Source organism: Opisthocomus hoazin, chromosome 4 (assembly GCF_030867145.1).
Source record: "Opisthocomus hoazin isolate bOpiHoa1 chromosome 4, bOpiHoa1.hap1, whole genome shotgun sequence".
NCBI lineage: Eukaryota > Metazoa > Chordata > Aves > Opisthocomiformes > Opisthocomidae > Opisthocomus > Opisthocomus hoazin.
Genome location: NC_134417.1, coordinates 82,337,873 through 82,357,838, shown reverse-complemented (window position 1 = coordinate 82,357,838; position 19,966 = coordinate 82,337,873). Strand labels below are relative to the sequence as shown.

The 19,966-nt window shown below is 42.5% G+C and overlaps 1 protein-coding gene across 2 annotated transcripts in view; it reads right to left on the bottom strand.

The window, feature by feature from the left end:
• Window positions 1-19,966, bottom strand: part of ADARB2 (adenosine deaminase RNA specific B2 (inactive)) — a 328,225-nt gene that overhangs the window by 112,417 nt on the left and 195,842 nt on the right. For both annotated transcript variants that reach the window (XM_075419720.1, XM_075419721.1), the window contains exon 2: window positions 4,768-4,854. In XM_075419720.1, coding sequence (XP_075275835.1) covers window positions 4,768-4,854 — 87 coding nt within the window. The remainder of the gene's footprint in view (window positions 1-4,767; window positions 4,855-19,966) is intronic.

Sequence of the window (19,966 nt, the reverse complement as noted above, 5' to 3'; positions counted from 1 at the left end):
GTCCTGCACCTGGGGAGGAACAACCTCATGCACCAGTACAGGCTTGGGGTGGACCTGCTGGAGAGAAGCTCTGCGGAGAGGGACCTGGGTGTCCTGGTGGACGACAGGTTAACCATGAGCGAGCAGTGTGCCCTGGCTGCCAAGAAAGCCAATGGGATCCTGGGGTGCATCAAGAAGAGTGTGGCCAACAGGACGAGGGAGGTTCTCCTTCCCCTCTACACTGCCCTGGTGAGGCCTCATCTGGAGTACTGTGTCCAGTTCTGGGCTCCCCAGTTCAAGAAAGATGAAGAGCTACTGGAGAGAGTCCAGCGGAGGGCTACGAGGATGGTGAGGGGACTGGAACATCTCCCCTACGAGGAGAGGTTGAGGGAACTGGGCTTGTTCAGCCTGAAGAAGAGAAGGCTGCGAGGGGACCTTATAAATGCTTACAAATATCTGAAGGGTGGGTGTCAGGAGGATGGGGCCAAGCTCTTTTCAGTGGTGCCCAGTGAGAGGACAAGGGGCAATGGGCACAAACTGAGGCACAGGAAGTTCCGTCTGAACATGGGGAAGAACTTCTTCCCTCTGAGGGTGACGGAGCACTTGAACAGGCTGCCCAGGGAGGTTGTGGAGTCTCCTTCTCTGGAGATATTCAAGACCCGCCTGGACAAGGTCCTGTGCAGCTTTCTGTAGGTGACCCTGCTTCGGCAGGGGGGTTGGACTAGATGACCCACAGAGGTCCCTTCCAACCCCTACTATTCTGTGATTCTGTAATTTTTATTTTTCTGCTTTTTAATATCTAACATCTGTTTAACCTGCTTATGTAGAGTACATTTTTGCTGTCCATATACATCACAATAACTGCAGAGGTTAGAAGGATTGACCTTCACAATTCCTGGTATACTTGAAAGTGAAAAATTTTAAATCAGAAGCAATAAGCATGAACCCAGGAGTCAGAGCTATGGTACATTTGTCCAAAGTCAACTACTACATCAAATGCAATGTAAGGCAGTCTCTTCTTGCAAGCAAGGTGGCATTTTGATACACTTGTTGAATCCACAACAGAGGACTGGGAACTGTTCTGCTGGGATTTTTAGGTTTGCATTCTTGACTGTGGAATAATAAACTTGCAGCTAACAACAGAAATCACTCCTTCCTGTCTTACATCAAAACACACAGGTATGCATTTTTAATCCTTCACAAAAGAAGTCTACTTAAGGGAAACTTGCCATGATCTCTCTGACGCCACTGAACCCTCCCTGCCAGCTCACAGGGTTCAGGCTGTTTAAAACACTATTGCTAGAATTTATTGGTGTGGAACACCACACCAGGAAGCATGACCAGTACAAAAACATACAGAACTTTGCTTTAAGTGAAGATGGAAAATTCGTGAAAGGTCATTGCCATTGCCTTCAGCTGTTCCAGAATGAAGATACTCTACTTTGCCCACCTTATTATCTGAAATAACTGTGAAATCCATGCACAACTAGTATAGCTATTACCAATTAGGAAAATTACTCAAATGACCTATTGACCTGAGTTAGATGATACTCAGACTCCAATGCTCTGTGTTCAAGTTAGCAAATAAGACCGTGAGGCAAAACACATGGGCAGCCCACGGCAGAAACGGATCTAAGCACATGCCTTCCTGAACCAGGACCAGACTAGAGGTTAGCTTTAGGCATGGGAGAAATCCAAATGATGGCAATAGACACAGTTTTCAAAACAAAAACAAGAAGTTTGATCCTGTGGGGGATTGCTGGGGGATCTGACTGCTGGAAGGGGATATTCACTGTCCTTGTCGAGGCAGGGTACCTGCTGCATCTCATACTGTGCCATCAAAAGCTCTGGGGCCTCATGCTGTCGAAGCGGGACTTTGACCAACATGCTCATAACTGAACATGCTTCATTACACTGAATCTGGGGCTGGGATTCATCCTAAACGACTGTCGCCATGGCTTAAATCCATACTTTGTGGACCATCACCATCAGGTCCCTCTGCAGGCACTGGGGAGAGGTACACATCTCCAGAAGGGAGCTGCAACAAGTCTGTGCATATGGCAGCATTGCACAGTAAGATCCCCAGGAATGTTCTGTTCCTGCTTGAGGTATGTGCTAGATTTGAAGTACTTGTGTCTAGTGATAGTTTGCCTTGATGCCATGGCATAGTGTGGATGGAACAATTAGAGATCAGGGATAAGCAGAGGTCTGTGACATCATGAAAGACAGGCAGGCAGGCTGGGAATGGTTATTCACTGTTTCATGCAATCCAAGCACTAGAGACAGCAGGCTTGAAGAAATAAAAGTGTGCACTTTTTGACAACACACTGAACTCCCTTTTCCTGGCTGTTGTTGAGATCAGAAGTATCAGTGGGCTCAGGAGAGGGCTAGACAGGTCTGTTGATGTCTAAGAAATACGATGATTCAGGTGCAAAATCTACCTGAGTAAATTTCTTGCTGGGTGCTAGAAAGATATACCAAGGGGAACATCGCCATTTAAATGTCCTTTTTCTCAATGCATCACTAACAGCAAATGTTGAAGACAGAACTAAACTTCCTATTTCTAATCCTTTGTGACATTTCTTATGTTCGTGGATAACTCTGAGTTCTGGGAATGAATAGAGTGGTCCTTTTCTCACATGTTCAGAGTAAGGTCTTCATCAGAGACTGATGATTAGTTTACCCAAGTGCCATTCCAAAAGTGCTTAGTGCCTTTGATACATCTTTCTAGAATTAGTTCATGGGTCATAAACCACAATAACAGCATCTACATGCTGATAAGTACCAGTTGAAAATGCACATGTAGTTAACCTGACATGGATTCTTCGTGAAGAAGGCCTGAAGCAATGTGAAACAGGATTTGAATCCATTTCAGCCAGTGGGACTCTGCCTATGGATACAGAACAGTCCAGGAAGGGGCACTCTCATAGGATGCTCAGTGAGCAGAAAGCTGCAGGGACAAGCAAACCACTCCTCCGCCTTGCTAGCTTTCTCCTAGGATGCTGTTAAACTGTTAACACAGAATAAGGCTTTGCTTACTCAGAGCAAATCACTCAAGCTCTTTAAAATGCTGAATTACTAGACAGGTACATGTATGATACAGAAATTAGTGGGATTTATATCTCTATACTAGAAGTGAACAGTGAAATATGTCAGACTTTAAATTAGTTTGTCTTTCTTTTAAAGATTCTAATAGTAACACCTAAAAAAGTGTTGTGCCAAGAAACAAATCACTGCCTTATTGCTGGAGTGTATGTTTGACCCAAGAAAGGATGAGGCAGGATGTCCCCGAAAACAGTGAAATTTGCTATTTCTCTTTCAGAAAACACAACTCACCCTGTCCACGTGAGCTATTTTAAAGCTAGTGCCAGCAAGAAGCTGTCTTGGCATTACATCAGCAATACGAAAAAGGTGTTACAGCGTTTGGCTTGTACAAACTTCCTACATTATCTAAAAATAACTAAAAGTAGCACATCTGGGAAACGTTACGCAGGAGGTGCCTGCACAAGCTCATCGTGTGCATAATATGTTTCCTGTGTGTACTTCTCATAGCTCTTCCTGAAAATGTAGCCTCCCTGGGACCAGTTTTGCAGGATTTTCAGGATGTTTTTTGCCTTTGCTAAGATGTGTAAAAACCTACCCGTCCCTGTGCAGCAGAAAGGTGTGATGTCTATGTGCTACTCAGCAGCAGAAAATAGAGGGCTGTGCTCCTTCTCTCCCGCAACAGCTATTCCCCTTGGTGCCGCACCATGATCAAACCAAGGCAGATTAGCAATGACAGGGAAAAAAAATGGTTCCTCCCACCCACTGGCTCTAATAGGGCAACATGTCAGTGCGTGTCTGGCTGGAAAAGAAATCCACCTGGTAGGTGATAATAAAACTTTGCAAAGAGTTGCTCATTTGGTTCGGAAAGCTCCTCTCACTTTTTTGAATGATTCAAGATGCATTACACTAAGCAGGGCTGGATAACACACAATAATTGCTTCTGTGTGATAAATGTGAGGGCTTACCGAGTCCTAATTGCACACTCCTGCAATTCTTGGTGTTTTGAAGACTTCACAAATCCTTCAAACCCAGCAGCGCTTTCCTCAAGCTCTGCAGTTATGGCTACAGGGAGTCTCTGAGTTTGTTCAGGTGCAAGGGCCCCAGAGAATCCAATAGCTAATTTTTGGGTTACTTCTAGTTCATTTAAGCCTGCTTAATCATCTCTTCTTAATTGGATTTGGTTTCTTTCTTTCTTTTTTTTTTTTTCTTTTATTTTTATTCTCCAGGTCATACCATAGAAGTAAAAGAGAAAACAGTTTTTCAAGTAGAGGGCTTGTTCCTGCAGTCTTTACGTTTGCAAAAGTCCTTTTGTAATTGAGGCAATATAAATGAGGGGAACACATAGCATCAGAATGTCCTGATTTTTAGGGACTGTGAGAAAAGCAACTGAGCAAAATAAGGTAACATAGACAAGAAAGGAAAAGAAGCTCCAGACTTCTGTAAAACCTGGTGTAAACATCTCCTTTTTGTAAGAAGTTTTTCCCCTGTATTTGTGACACACCACTTACAGCCCCCCCTTGCAAGTGTCTACACAGGGAAAAGTGGGAAGGTGAGCTGAGATTAACCCTTCCCTTGCTGGGGACTGCAGAACATGTTTGCATTCAGCATCAGGGAATTTTGCATTTTATATTAAGACTGGGCGTATGGCAAATCCACCTCCTTTCGACAATTGTGCCTACACCATAGAGGTTTTATCTTTAAACTTTAGTATTCATCTGTCCATAAAGAAAAGAGACTGCTTACTTAAATTGTCTTCATCCTCCATGGTGGTTGCGCCAGGACTTAGATACTTGAAGGGTGCTATGAAGGTTGACAGTATGCTTACTTTTTCTAGAAGAAAACAGAAGAAAAGAGACACATAAAATCAGTATTTTGTCAGTGCATTCTGATCTACTCCACACTTTTTCTCAGGGGGAAACATCTCATCAAGTCTGTTTCTTTTTTGGTCTTCCTGACTCTACAGCCCCACCAAAATTCCCAGAACTGCAATATATTTCTTACAGCTGGCACGTGCAAATAACAAACGCACGCCCCTCCTGGTTTCTGCCCCTGTGTAGTGCTCCTTGGCCATGCTTCCCAGCAATGGTGCCCGAGCACTGCAGAGCTGGAATGCAGGAGGCTTGAGCTGGTCTAACTGGGAATGGGGGAGGCAGTCAGCCTGGGAGAAGGGACATAAGAACTGCTCTAACAGATGAGGCCACCAGCTCACCTGCTCTTGTTTCCTCTCCCTCACAGAGGCTGAACCAGAAGTCTCAGAGAAAGCTCAAGTGCTTATGGCACAAAAGACTACAAAGTCTTCTAATCCTAGAAATTGTTGATTTGATTTCTGGAAAACCTTTATGGTGTGCACAGGAAGCTATTACCTAAATAATATGAATACTACTTGAAATCTTTGTCATTCACATTAATATTAACTGCAGCTCCTTCTACCTGGAATTTCTGTTTATCCTGCAGATAGCAGTCAGCACAGAAATTTACTTCCAGTGCCATGATCAGTCTCTACATTAGACGCCAGGACAGACTCAGCAAAATGAGAACTGGTACTGATTTATAATAGCTCAATATTTGTCTCAAGATTTATCTAGAGGGAAAAGCTGCTGTTAACACAAACACTAGAAACAGGGATATATTGCTCTATTTAGTTTGTTAACTAGTGTATTTAGTTTGTCATTTAGTTTGTTTAGGCTGAATTCCTCCTGACAAATGATGGGTAGTTTGCTGGGGACCGACGTTAACAGTGTCTACTTCACAGAATCATAGAATCATAGAACCATAGAATTGTTTAGGTGGGAGGAGACTGTCCAGATCATCGAGTCCAACCATTAACCTAATAGTGTTAATTCCACCACTAAACCATATCCCTAAGCTCTGCATCTATGCCTCTGTTAAACACCTCCTGGGATGATGCCTCAACCACTTCCCTGGGCAGCCTGTTCCAATGCTTTACAAGTCTTTCAGTGAAGAAATTTTTCCTAATATCCAGTCTAAGCCTCCCCTGGCACAACTTGAGGTCATTTCTGCTTGTCCTATTGCTCATTACTTGGAAGAAGAGACCAACACCCACATCACTACAACCTCCTTTCATGTAGTTGTAGACAGCAATAAGGTCTCCTCTCAGCCTCCTCTTCTCTAGACTAAACAACCCCAGTTTCCTCAGCTGTTCCTCATAAGACTTGTGTTCTAGACCCTTTACTAGCTGTGTAGCCCTGAGGTAGCAGAAGGTGTAAGATGTGTTTCTGTTTCTTCTTTGGGCAGCAGAAGAAACAGAAATACACCTTACAAGGGTGATTCCTAGCTTTGAAGGACTTTTAGTCGCTTTCCTAAAGTACTTCTTTTCTTAGAAAGCCTCAGTTAGGTGGAAATGCTCTGAATTCTGCACATTGTGAACAACATCGGGCTTTCATCCTGTGGAAGAAGCACCAAAACCAGACCAAGAACATCTTCTTTCAAGCGACACAGGAAAAATTATTTCCATGGCGATTTTCTTTATCGGTGAGAAAGTATTTCTCTGAATTTCCTTAAACTACCTGGCTGCTAATCTACCACTGATCTGGAAGGCACTCCAGCTGAAGAGCTCTTTAACTTTTTCAGCAGCACATCTGTTAGCTTTTTGGCCTGTTTCTCCCTACATTTGCAAATAATGCTTGCTCTTGTTAAAGACTGTTATCAGAATCCATCAAAAATGAGTGCAGATGTTTGCCCTTAGCTAGGTAACACTATAGTTCAACTCTATTATGAGAAACCACAGTAAAAGCTGACTTCTCTTTGTTAAGTAAATACAATAAGCAGAATAAAAGATTGCCTGAAGAAAGCCTTTTTCTGTCCAGAAACCTTTCAGCCCAGACTAATATATAATTAGAGCACAAATTAGCCTCCTTGAATTGCAGTTTCATTAAGGGATTGTAGAGATGTCATGAACCAAAAGAATGAAGCTATTTATGAACGCTTTAGCCAAAAGATTTTCCAAAGTGAATACTTTGAGGCTTTTTGCTAAGGCGTTGCTCGCTGAGAAATGTGGTGTCTCTGTACGGCACTATGTCGATGCGTGTGAGACTGTCGGGTTGTGATCAGGATAAAGGTTGTTCTCCACTCCCGACCTTCTCAGCTGGTTTCTTTCATTAAAGTGAAAAGCGTGTAGGCTTTTGGGACCAAATCCAAAGGCTACGTTTGGTAAGAGGAACACTTCAGATGATAGACGTAGGAACAGGGCAGCCCTTGGCTTCAGCACCAGCAGCGACTGTTGTGTCTGGATATTGGGATGCAGTGAGCTGAATTGTTACTCTGCGAGTGCCTGACTGCTGACAGCTGTCACCTTCAGAACTAACCCTCAAGACACTGGATGTTGTACACAAACTTAAAGCTTCTTCACTGAGAAAATATTTTCGCTTCTCATAGAGAGTTAATCCATTAACCAAGTGATGAGGACACGTGCTTTGTTGCTGAGGTTGCTAATGCCTATTCCTGCCACCAATCAAAAAGCAAAACCATGTAGTTTTATACTATACTCTTATAGGTAAAGGAATATTCTATGATTTGTCTTCTACCCCAACCCATTTTGTGCAATCAAAAGGCAAATTTTACAACTTGGATTTAAAATTTATCGAATTACTTTCCCTTTTGCCTTAAGGGACATTTTAGCCCTTTTAGCTGTCTTAAGTTTTCATTGTTACTGTTTTTCACCCACCCCCAAAAGACTTTGCTGGTGCCTTTGCTTTGTGTGGCAGAGAAATGGGATGGCCTGTAAAATTCGCTACACTCTTAGAGCAGCAATGGATGAGTTCGTGCCAACTAAACTCAGGCAGGCCCTAATAACGGGATATCCTTCAGTCAACACAGATGATAAAGATTATAATTAAATATTTCAATCCATTGTTTGACCAATGGAAGATTTAGTTTGTGTCTGGAAGGAGGAGGAGGGCAGGATTTTTGAGTGAGTGATGTAAGAGAGGAGTCATAGTATGCACGTAGCATAGATAAATTCTCAGGCCTATGGAGGAGGGGAAGATAGATGACAGGATAATTAATTGTATGTGTTTACAGGGAAATAACCTGGTGAGTTATAAAACTATTGGTATGATTGTGTACTTCCACCTTTTGCATGTTATGACCTACTACCATATATATACCATAGGACACTACTTCAGCTTTATTGTCAATGGTGAAATTCAGAGTTATTTTTGTTTACCATATCAGAACAAGATTCAGAACAAGACATAAAGTATATTCACACTTTACAGTCCCCCTGTATTTTAATGTCTATCATAATTAGTCTTATTTCCAGCAGTTTGATCAAACCTTATGAATAGGAATAAAGGACATGTCTGGATACAAAAATGCCATACAGTTTCTCAGAGAAATAACTTTAAAGCCTCCCTTTGTCTCTCACTCTCTTCTCCTGCTATGACTTTTTTTTTTTTCCAGAAAGCGTCAATGACAGGTAGCCCAAAATTAGAGTGGTTATTTTTACTTTATAATTGTAAATGTTCTTTGTATTTGTCTGAGGAAATTATTTTTCAAGGCTAGGAGGGATGGTCTAAGAGAAGAAAACAAGACATCTCAAAAACTCTTTTTTTTCCAGAAAGGCAGAATATATAACCCTACATTTATGAGAATCAACACAAGGAGCTATTATTGCTTGCATTACAATTGTACCACAAGCCTCTGACGACACGAAGGAGCGATTTCATGACGGTCTACATGGACACAAAAGAAGATGTATTTACAATGGAAACTGAAAGACAAAGAGCGGGTATAGTGAGATTTATTTCTAGCCACCGTGGAACACTATACAGGATAATAGCATCGTATTTTGTAGCGTATTAACCATAAAAGCATCCTTCCATTTCTGCTTCAGTACCCTAAGCACAAAAATCACCATTTCTCCTGATAAGAAGCCCGTTACAGGAAGAAACCTCACTCTTCTCTCTTTTGGGATGGAAAAAGATTTGAATTTATGCTTCTTAAGGATATATTTTCTAAAATCAGAAAACAGTTAAAAAATAATCATGAACACTGTTTTGACAGCAGACATATAAATCATTTATAGACTCATTTACAGGCAAAAAAAATCACTTGAACATTTATAGGCAAAAAAATAATAAAAAATAACTTATAGGCAAAAAGGAGGACCCAGGGAACTACAGGCCAGTCAGCCTCACCTCCATCCCAGCAAAGATGATGGAGCAACTCATTCTGGAGGTTATCATTAAGCAAGTGGAGGAAAAGAATGTTATCGGGAGTAGTCAACAGGGATTCACCAAGGGGAAATCATGCCTAACCAATCTGATAGCTTTCTACGATTGCATGACTGCCTGGGTAGATGAGGGGAGAGCGTGGATGTTGTCTACCGTGACTTCAGCAAGGCTTTTGAAACTGTCTCCCATAATATCCTCCTAGGGAAGCTCAGGAAGTGTGGGCTGGATGAGTGGTCGGTGAGGTGGAATGAGAAGTGGCTGAATGGCAGAACTCAGCGGGTTGTGATCAGTGGCACCGAGTCTAGTTGGAGGCCGGTAACTAGTGGCGTCCCCCAGAGCTCAGCACTGGGCCCAGTCTTGTTTAACTTATTCATCAATGACCTGGATGAAGAGTTAGAATGTACCCTCAGCAAGTCTGCTGATGACACCAAACTGGGAGGAGTGGTGGATACACCAGAAGGCTGTACTGCCATTCAGTGAGACCTGGACAGGCTGCAAAGCTGGGCAGAGAGGAACCTGATGAGGTTCAACAAAGCCAAATGCAGGGTCCTGCACCTGGGGAGGAACAACCCCAGGCATCAGTACAGGCTTGGGGCGGACATGCTGGGAAGCAGCTCTGTGGAGAGGGACTTGGGTGTCCTGGTGGACGACAGGTTGACCATGAGCCAGCAGTATGCCCTGGTTGTCAAGAAGGCCAATGGGATCCCGGGGTGCATTAGGAGGAGTGTGGCCAGCAGGACGAGGGAGGTTCTCCTTCCCCTCTGCTCTACCCTAGTGAGGCCCCATCTGCAGTACTGTGTCCATTTCTGGCCTCCCCACTTCAAGAAAGATGAGGAGCTACTGGAGAGAGTCCAGCGGAGGGCTACGAGGATGATGAGGGGACTGGAGCATCTCTCCTACGAGGAAAGGCTGAGGGAGTTGGGCTTGTTTAGCCTGAAGAAGAGAAGGCTGAGAGGGGATCTTATATATGCTTATAAATATCTCGAGGATGGGTGTCAAGAGGACGGAGACAGACTCTTTTCAGTGGTGCCCAGTGACAGGACAAGGGGCAACGGGCACAAACTGAAGCATAGGAATTTCCAGCTGAACATGAGGAAGAAATCCTTCACTGTGAGGGTGACGGAGCACTGGAATAGGCTGCCCAGGGAGGCTGTGGATTCTCCTTCTCTGGAGATATTCAAGACCCACCTGGATGAGGTCCTGTGTAGCCTGCTGTAGGTGACCCTGCTTCAGCAGGAGGGTTGAACTAGATGATCCCCAGAGGTCCCTTCCAACCCCTACCATTTCATGATGCTGTGATTCAAACAAGTCAAAAATCATTGGCCAAGATATATTTTGTATGAAAACCGGAAAACTATTTAGTCCAAATTATTCAGCAAAGCCTCGCATATAAGGCAGCCAAATTTCCACTAAAACCTGCTCTTTTTGTGAAGTTGCTGTTGTCCTGTGCATGCAGTCAGAAGACTGGTAACAAGTCCCATAAATATGCTTTTATTTGAAGACAAGAATACACCTATACAGCTATAAACAACATTCATGCCCTTCATACCTATCAGTATTTAAAGGGCACCACACAATACGGCTTGATCATCAAATGTACTGAAATTTTTTCACTCTCTATCACCTGAATAAAAGCAGTGGGAATGGCAGGAGCTCAATACTTTTAAAAATCAGGCCTTATACATGTTGGACAAATTGTTTAGTTTCCAGAAGAGCAGACTGAGTGGGGTCACAACACTCTTCAAACACATAAAAAGCTGCTGCATAGAAGAAAGGAGTAAAGTGTATTCCATGTGCATTAACACAACTAGAAGTAATGGACTTGAATTGCACCAAAGAAAATTCACTTTAGACATTAAAAAAACCTTCCTAACAGTAAGGAAAATGCATCACTGGAGCAGATTTTTTAGTAGGGAGGTTGAGGAGCCGTTGGTGCTGAAGGGCTGTAGGGAAACGGTTGGCATTAGCAGAGTGTTGCACCCGTCCTTGGGCCCGTCCCTTATAGTCTCTCTCCTGTCCCTGTGGACCCCAGTAGGAAAACTCCTCCTGGTCTTGAGATCACACAGCAGGTTCCAGCCCAGATTTGGAAAAGTGAGCAATATTTGCTAATATTAGCTAATCTCTGAGCAGAAGCTTGTGGCATGCTCTTTTGCTTGGCAGCTAATGAGCACTATTAATAATTGTTTTTTAAAATGCAACTTCTGAACACAAGAAGGATCAGACAGATGGCTACCAGCGGTTTGCCAGACCAGCATTAGCAATGTTTTACTGAATTAGTTTCATTTTCATATTCTAATTGATTGCTGTAAGCTACTTTACTTGTCAGACGTTTCTTTAATAGCATTCCTTTAAGCCCACAATGTGGACATTATAAACCAGACTTAAATAATTCATTTAGTTTGCATGGAATATGAAATTACTCAGGAAGGGACAATTCTGATGCAGTAATGTAAACTCAGCTGCAAAACTTCTTGAAAAAGAACCTGATTTTTATTTCTATAAAGTAGTATTTGCAGCTGTTCAAATAGTTACATTTTTGCAGTCCTGTTACCCTTGATTTATTTTGAAAGGAGGGGATACAGGGAGGGAAGAGAGCCTGCACATCAGGAGATGATTCTCTATCTGCCGTCTCGTATCTTAGTCAGTTCAGGCTTGGGCTGACAGTGATTGACAGGACAAGGGGATTCTTTACACAAAAGTAAAACACAGCAAATTTGCGGGGAAAATAGCAATGTCTTTAAACCACAGCACTTACTGAGAAGGGCTCACAGCCTTCTAAATTATGGTTTGTACAGCCACCACACTGCATCATTTAGCTTGAGCAGCCAGTTTCCAGATAGGGATTTACTTGTTTGGTGTCAGAATCAGACTTTACAGCTGAATTCGAGAACCAGCCATTGAGTCATAAGTTACTGAGTGTGCAGGGCTCCAGTGACATTGCCCAAGTGCTTTTGGCTTCACAGGCAAGGGGGAAGGCTCTGTGCCATGCCCTTTTATAGCCGCTCTGACAAAGCTGTGCTGGGTTGCCTGCAAATGACCACCACGTGGTGCCAGTGAGGCTGAGAGGGTCATCTCTGTCCATCCCCTCTAGCTGCAGTGTTTAAATTAGAAGCACAGCTGCCCTAAACACCTTCAGAGGGCTCATGTTGCTGCACAGATGCAGCAGCAGCTTTGGCATGGCTGTGTGCCTGGTGCAGGAGTTCCAATTTGGTGCCCTGCATTGCACAGGATAAATTCAAGCCTGCAGGTATTTGCAAGGGGCTATTAACACATGCCCATTCCTTGGTTTGTGTTTTGTTCTCTCACTCCTACACTGGGAAGCCTGAAAGTGAAACCTTGCTGGCATCATGAGCCCTTGAGAGCCGTTGGTCAATGAGATGGGAGCAGCATATCTACCTGAGCAGCCCAAGGGGGGAAAAAGAGCTTCTGTACTGGAAGATACATAAGGGTTAAAATATGCGGGATTGTGCCTGTTTGCAGCTATGCTGCCTGGCACCCCTGAGATTGTGGCCTCTGAGGTGGACAGTTACTAAAGATCTGCTTTTCTTAATTGGTTTCCAATCCAAGGCATTTGAGGTGATATCCTACCCTGGCCCACGTGGGAACAGCAAGGAAAGCTTTTCTTGGAGGTAGCAGAGGAATATGCACAGAGAAAAACCTTCTGGTTGAACAAGATTTTTTGCTGGAACATTTTTCTCAAAAGCAGGGAGACAAGGGAATATTCAGATTAAGGAATTTGGGTTTTTAAAAGAAAAAAAAAGTATTCAGCTTTACTGGTTTTGTTCAGCAGGGACCCGAAATGAAGATGTAAAATATTAGAACACATTTTTTCTTGTCTGATGACCAAAGTGAAAACAAAACCAGGGAACATTTGGATAGTCAGTGTTTAAGTTGAAGGCTTTCAGCTGCATGAGGTGGGTTGTGCCTTGAGTTAGAAGTCATAGGTGTGAACCCAGAGCCGTGAAGTGTTCCTCTGACACAGGGCAACAAGCTGTTCAGTATGATGCAGCGCCCAGGCACAAAAGCACCTGTCCCTGTGCCTTGCCTGGAAGTCGACAGTGGCCTGCCAAGTGCAGGGTCTGCAGTAAATACTTCCTGCCTTTATCATTTATCTGGGGCAGAGAATATCTTTCTACTCTATTGTTGTTCAGTGCTTAGCAAAATGGGATCCTTGTCCAGGACGAGAGCTCTGAAATGCCATTATATTAAATAGCAATAACAGTTTATGATATTATGATACTGCAAAGAACATTGAATGTGAAACATCAGTTAGCTCAGGGGGCTGGAAACTGAACTAATCCTTTTACTTCTGTGCATCCTGCTCTGGCTGTTTACTGACCCAGAACTGCTACCCTTGGAAAGCTTTTGGATAAACTATGTGAAATGTTTTGCTGGCGACGACCCAACCCGTAATGTGCAGTGGCCGGTTCATGCCTTGTGCTCCGACCACTCTGCAGCCCTGCATCCCACCTCGGCCTCCACACATGGCCATGCTTATTTACTCTGAGGTCAAAGTGACTTCTAGTTTATCACTTAGGAAGCAGAAAGGGCCAGCAATAAAGCCATGCATGTGATTTGTATGGATCCATCCAATATGCTTTGAGATACAGGATATGTTTAGCTGATCACACCATGGGCCTTAGCCAATGTACGCAGCATCTGCATCATTATTTCTTTCTACAGTGGCATGTCCTGCAGCTCTGTTCTCCTCCTTTCCCAGAATGGAGATAGTGGGTTTTAGCTGCAGGTTCACCGTATGAATGTAAATAGGTGTTTGAGCAGACAAATCTCAGGGGCTGTATTTCAGCTCTCCGTAACAGCCCACTCCAAGCTCCTTTACCAGGAAAGACCACTTACAGAACGAAACATGTTATGTTCTGAAATATTAGTTTCTTATTACTTCTAGTAAAGAGTAAAGTAAGTAAAAACACAAGGTGACTGATGGATTTTTTACAAGAAAGGCAATGTGTATGTGTGTTATTGTCTATTAGATTCCACAGAAATCAATCTGAAATCTAGTTCAGCCTAGTAAAATTAGATCTAAAACTATTTAATTTTGTTGCAAGAGTGTTTTTCTCTCCTGATGTCTTGCTTGAGGACACATAGAGATAAAAACCCTTGAGTTGTCAGCAGTTGATGTGCATCTCCATCTGCCTGTGGAGTGTAATATATTACATATTTTCTAAGTGATCTGGCTGTGGCTTGGAAACAGCGTTTTAAAAATCATGTCTTCACAAGCTTCTTATTCTATCTGAACATTCATTTTGAAAATATTTTTATTTTGCATTCTATAAACTGTGACAGGCTTTTTTTCCCTCCCCTTTTTGGGATGTCATCACTTCAGAAAACAGAAGCACAAAAGAGAATGATTATGTAAAAGTGATCAGTGCTCAGCTCTGCTGAAGTCTTGCAATGGAGACCGTAAAGATGGCCAGTGGCTTTATTAAGCATATAATAAATCTGCATGATTAAGACTATCTATGACTATTTGATTGTGTGCCAGCTGCATATCAAACAGTGTTACCAAAGAGCATCTGTCTACACATTTAAGGCAAACTGAAGGGCTTCTTCAGTCACATGGGAAACTAGTTCGGCCAGTACTAAAGTGAACAGGTTAATTTCTCATCAGGCTGTGTCTGCATACAAGTCTGCACTACTTAAGGAGACTTAGCTAAACTGGGGCAGAAAACTATGTTATAATAACGCTCAATTTGGCTTAAGAGACGTTTGCTCATCACTAATTTAAAGCTGTTAACTGAATTACAGCCATGTGAAACATCAGTGGTCTATGCCAAAGTAAGAGTAGCAAAGTTAGCAAAAGTGTTTAAAGGGACTTCTGGAACCAGTGGAGCTGGGGTCTGGGAAGGCGAAGCAGCTGCCTGTGCAAGCATTACTACAGATTGCATCCCAGGACCACGTGTGCAGAAGGACATAGAAGATGCAAAAATCTGTGCTGCACGACCTGATTTTGAAAGGTTTTGCCACCTTCTGAAACCAGCAGTCAACTCGGGTACATAAAGGCTAAGGTGCAGTTGAGCTGTTAAAGCTCAATTTCAGTTCTCCAAACTCTAAGTCTCCAAGTTCATCCATTACTTGAGAGGCTTAGAGGGACTTAGAAACCCAGAGAGGGACTGGCTTCACCTTCTGAGAGGAGGCTTCAACATGGACACGTACAGATAAATGCATGCTGAGACAACTACAATAAATCCCTCTCACAAGGTGCCCGTTCCTTTTACTGGGGACCTGGACTATTGATTTGGACCAAAAGACTAATTTGTAGATGTCCAAAGTTAGGAGAGATGATTTCCACCCTATCTTGCTCTTCTGTGTTGCCAGGAAATCTTGACCTGTGTTCTGGTGGGTGTTAGCAGTGGCTGTCACTGGATCACAGGGTGCAGAGGGAGATGTCCTTCTCCCCTAAGCAATGCAGCCCCGGCAAGCAGGGTCTGCTGTTGGCAAGTTTTCTTTACACTGTTTCAGTCCTTGATCTTTGCATAGGTTTGGGTAAGGAATGGGGTTGTGTGTTACTGAAGGAGGGATCAGGGCTCCTTTCTGCTCACAAAGCTCATGCTGAGGGCACTCAAAGAACTGCAAACATTAGGAGTTATTGTACATGGAGAAACTATAAGAAGATATTTGTGTAGGTGCAGTGCAGATGAACTGCTAAGTATTTCTTTTACACTTTACAAGATGATAGTTTCACCGTATAATATGTGGATCACCTAACGTAGGCATAATGATGTGCTTCACCTCAGCACAAACTGCTCTTTTAGTTCTTCCAAGAGATCACTCTCCAACCTGCAGTAATGCCTACAAGCGCGCATGTAGATATAGATGTTCATCTCCTCTCCATAACTGATAAAAGGACCAAGGTGAAACGGCCCCAGCTGAGGGCAGACACTGCCACTGAGCCTGTCAGCACTCCCCTTTGAGCCGTAACCCCCTCCTTCCCAAACTGAATACCTCCTTAAACATTACGAAATGAATGGCCTGCACCAGAAAGGTCCAGTCAGCAACTAGTGATGAAGGGCTTTGTTTAATCTGCTCTCTGTTCATCTACTGTAAGCCAGCCAAGTATGACCTCTCTCTCTCGTACTTCCATAATAGTGCACATTTAACCTGAATCCTGCCCTGATTTATCCTTTATAACATGAGGTAGTCTTGTGTTAACCAATCTGTCTGTGGGCAGAAAGTTAAAGGTACTAACATTATAATTTAGGAATGTTTTTATGTGTGCTTATTGAGAGCAAACTATCAACTCCAGGTGATATAAGAGGGCTGAGATTTACAGGGCTTTCTCAGTTAAGATGCTACAGACAGAAGTCAGGTCTGCTAATTAAGCCAGTTATTTAAGTATTCAGCCACTTAAATCCCTATTTGAACCTGTGGGAGCTGAGACAGCTAAAAGGAGTTAGGGGCTGCCCTGGGGCTGTCCCAGGTGTTGCTGGTAGTAAAGTACCATTTACTACAAAGCAATTGCTCCAATTTCACCTGTTAGGGTATGAGCCTTTAATATTTGTTATGCTTTCCATCACAGCTTGCACAGAGTCTGAAAGCTTCACGTTCATCAATGCTATTTTGTTAGTATGTTCTTTTTATCTTTTCAGTCTTTATTCAATCACAGCACAAATGGCTTTAAATCTATCCTTCAATTAAAAGCGGCAACAAAGGAAAAGTTGGCTAAAGCTTTAACAAGAAGGCTAAGTTTTCAGAGTGATGCAAAAGAAACTTGACACCTGACTTCCATCAACAATAATAATGGGGGCTATGCATCTAACTCCTTCTGCATTGCGCTGACATTGTACCCTTGAATGTTAGTACAGTCCAATAATTCTCCAAAGATGAGGCAGCTTATTTGCTCTGCCTTAGCTGCTTTGCTGGCATTTTTATGGCATTCCCAGAAGTACTACCTGTCAGAGTTAGTACTTCCAAGGATGGCATTGCTTTGGGGTGATTGAGGATTGATGTAATTAAAGAGAAGGCAGTCTACTGCTTGCCCCTGGGTATTTTATATCAAGCATTTCACTGCACAGCTACGATTGATGACTTAAACGATGACAAAGTTGGGCTGCTCTGTATGTGCAACAGTGATTCAAACCGGGAGTTCAGGGATGTGAGCCCTGTGTTTTAGGCGAAGACAATTCTGAGAATGTTGCAGAAACAGAGCTTTCTAGGAAAACGGCAACTTCTCATGAGCAATTTAATAACATCAATGAAAACTCTCAGAGACTAGTTACAGAAAGGGACTAGTCACAGTCACAGCTAGGGACAAGAAAGATTATTATTTGGGAATTCTTTGGAAAAGAATAGGAAAAAAAAAGTACGTAATATGACATCATTAAATAAATCCACTGGGTGCAGTTGTTGTTGTCTTAAGTGAAGACGTTAGTCAGTATAGCCTATGGCATTAGAGTACATTAATTTCATCCTAAAGTAAGTATGTGTTAGTCTTCTTCTGTAACTTGAACATGTTAAAAGCCATGCGAAATATCAAGCATACTATTATCTCTGTATTTACCCCTTAATAAACTAGTGAAGTGGTAAAATCCAGTAGGAGAGCTGCTTTTTAACACCACAGAGAGAGTCTGATAAGGATAGTCTGGGAAGAGAAAACAGGTCTTTGTGCAGAAAGAAGAGGAATCTTATTCTTCTCTCCTCTGCTGTAATCTCCATAAAAAACAATTACATTTATAACTTTGCATTAAATTAAATATGTTATTTTACATAAGCACTTTAAAAGTCTACTAAATATCCGATAACAGTTTTCTTTATTCCCTTGTTAGCAGCTGCCATGGTGGCAGGACTTGCACAAGAACGAAAGAGATTTAGTGCATTGATTTGCAGTTGGCACAGCCCTCTGTTCTCAAACAGAACTGATTAGCTTAGCAGGAAAGTGCCATTTACTTTTTATCGCATTTCTTTTCTGCTCATCTCCCTTCGGTGGCTGCCAAGAGGAACAGCAGAACTGTAACCTCCTGAGCTTACTTTCTTCAGCTCCAGATTCTGCAATTCTGAGGACTAATTTGTCTGGATGGTGTTGCAGCATCAATACAGATGCCAGGGTTACTGCTTTGGTACGCTGAAAATACATCCCAGTGAGCCCTTTCAGGCTGTTTCTACATGAAATTAACCCTGACTATGACAACCCTGTGCATATCAAAAAGTCTCATCTAAACCAGGATTTTAGTTTTGGGGTTTTTTTGGGTTTTTTTTCACCACTTACTGGAAAAGCTAATAGGACACACAATGTCTAGCTGGGAAGACCTCTCCGGAGTATGTCACTTTTGCTTCATAGACTGACCCTAGTGCTTGCTTTCTAATACATAACATCTGGAGGACTGTGTATACACTTCTCCACCTCTGATCTTCTGTGTATTGAAAATGCTGGGGAAACTCTTGATTCACCAGTTAAAAGTAAAGATTTTCTGCAGTACAGAATGACTAGCAGCTGCAGTAAAAACAGTGGGAGTCATTGAATTAGCAATTATTTTCCCTTGAAGACCAATTCATGACAGAAGTTCAGTTTGCTTTGGATAAGAGTCCATAATTTCACGGGTCAGATCCTCAGCTGGAGTGAGTCTGTGTGGCTTTATTGAAGCCCAGGAACACACACGGAGTTATACCAGCTGAGGTCAGTGGAATAACAGTTTCAAACCAGTTAAGGATCTGATCCTATAAATTTATCCTAACTATTCAGTCTCATTAGTCCTTCACACTTCTCACATAAACTGGACAAATATTCCACAAAGTCAAAGCTTCTCAGGGGTGTTAGATGCTTCCATGTCTCTTTTTACTGAGAAATAAGAAGAAAAAAATAGGAACGGGTGGGAGGCTGAAAACCAAGGCTCAGAGTTATTTCTGGAAACAAAGATGAAAAGATAAAGAGGGCAGAGAGAATTTCCTTCCTACTTTCCAGCTGAAATTCACTCTTAATAATATTAATCCTTTAGGACTCTTTACAGTTAGCAGAGATGAAGAGGCTAATCTCTGCCTCTTCTACACTGGAGGCTCCATTAGTTCTACTAAATAGCTAGTGCAGCACCACAGAAAGAAGTACATACGCATTTACCTTCCTGCTCCTTTGATCTCAGCGAGAGATTATAAAACATCTCCCATGCTCTGTTCTTTCATTTTAAAATGCAAAAGCAATCTGAAACTTTCTTCCCTCTGGCACAGGAAATCCTGGTGAGGAGAGGGCCCCTTTACTAGAAAATGTATAGCTCACACTCTTCAAATGTATCTAACTCCATTAGTCATGTGAATTCAGTATCTTTTATTCCCTCTTATAAGCCATCTTCCCTCTTTCCACAATAACAAAGAAAATCCTGTTTTCTGGTAAAGCAGGAGTTATGTGAACTGCACTGATTCGAAAGACTACAGCATATGCTATAGCTAATGAGGTCCTAACGAACTAGGGATGCACTGATAGGGCAACATGACAACAGTCCCCTCCTAAACCACAAGAAAATAAAAGCTACCTTTTTATTGGACTTAAAATCCTGTAGACGTGGGTGTACTTACTGTCAGTGAAACCTTACTCTTTTGATGCTATATACCATCTGTGCTGCCACTGGTGGCAAACTCTAATGACCTTAGGTTGAATTTCATGATAAGGTGACTCTTGCCTTCAACTCCATTGATTACAAAGGGAAATCTGTGTGACTGGCTCAGATACAGAAATAAATATTTGGTCAGATGAACCAGTGCCATATGTCTGGCCACTCACAGAGCTCTCACTCTTGCTTCTG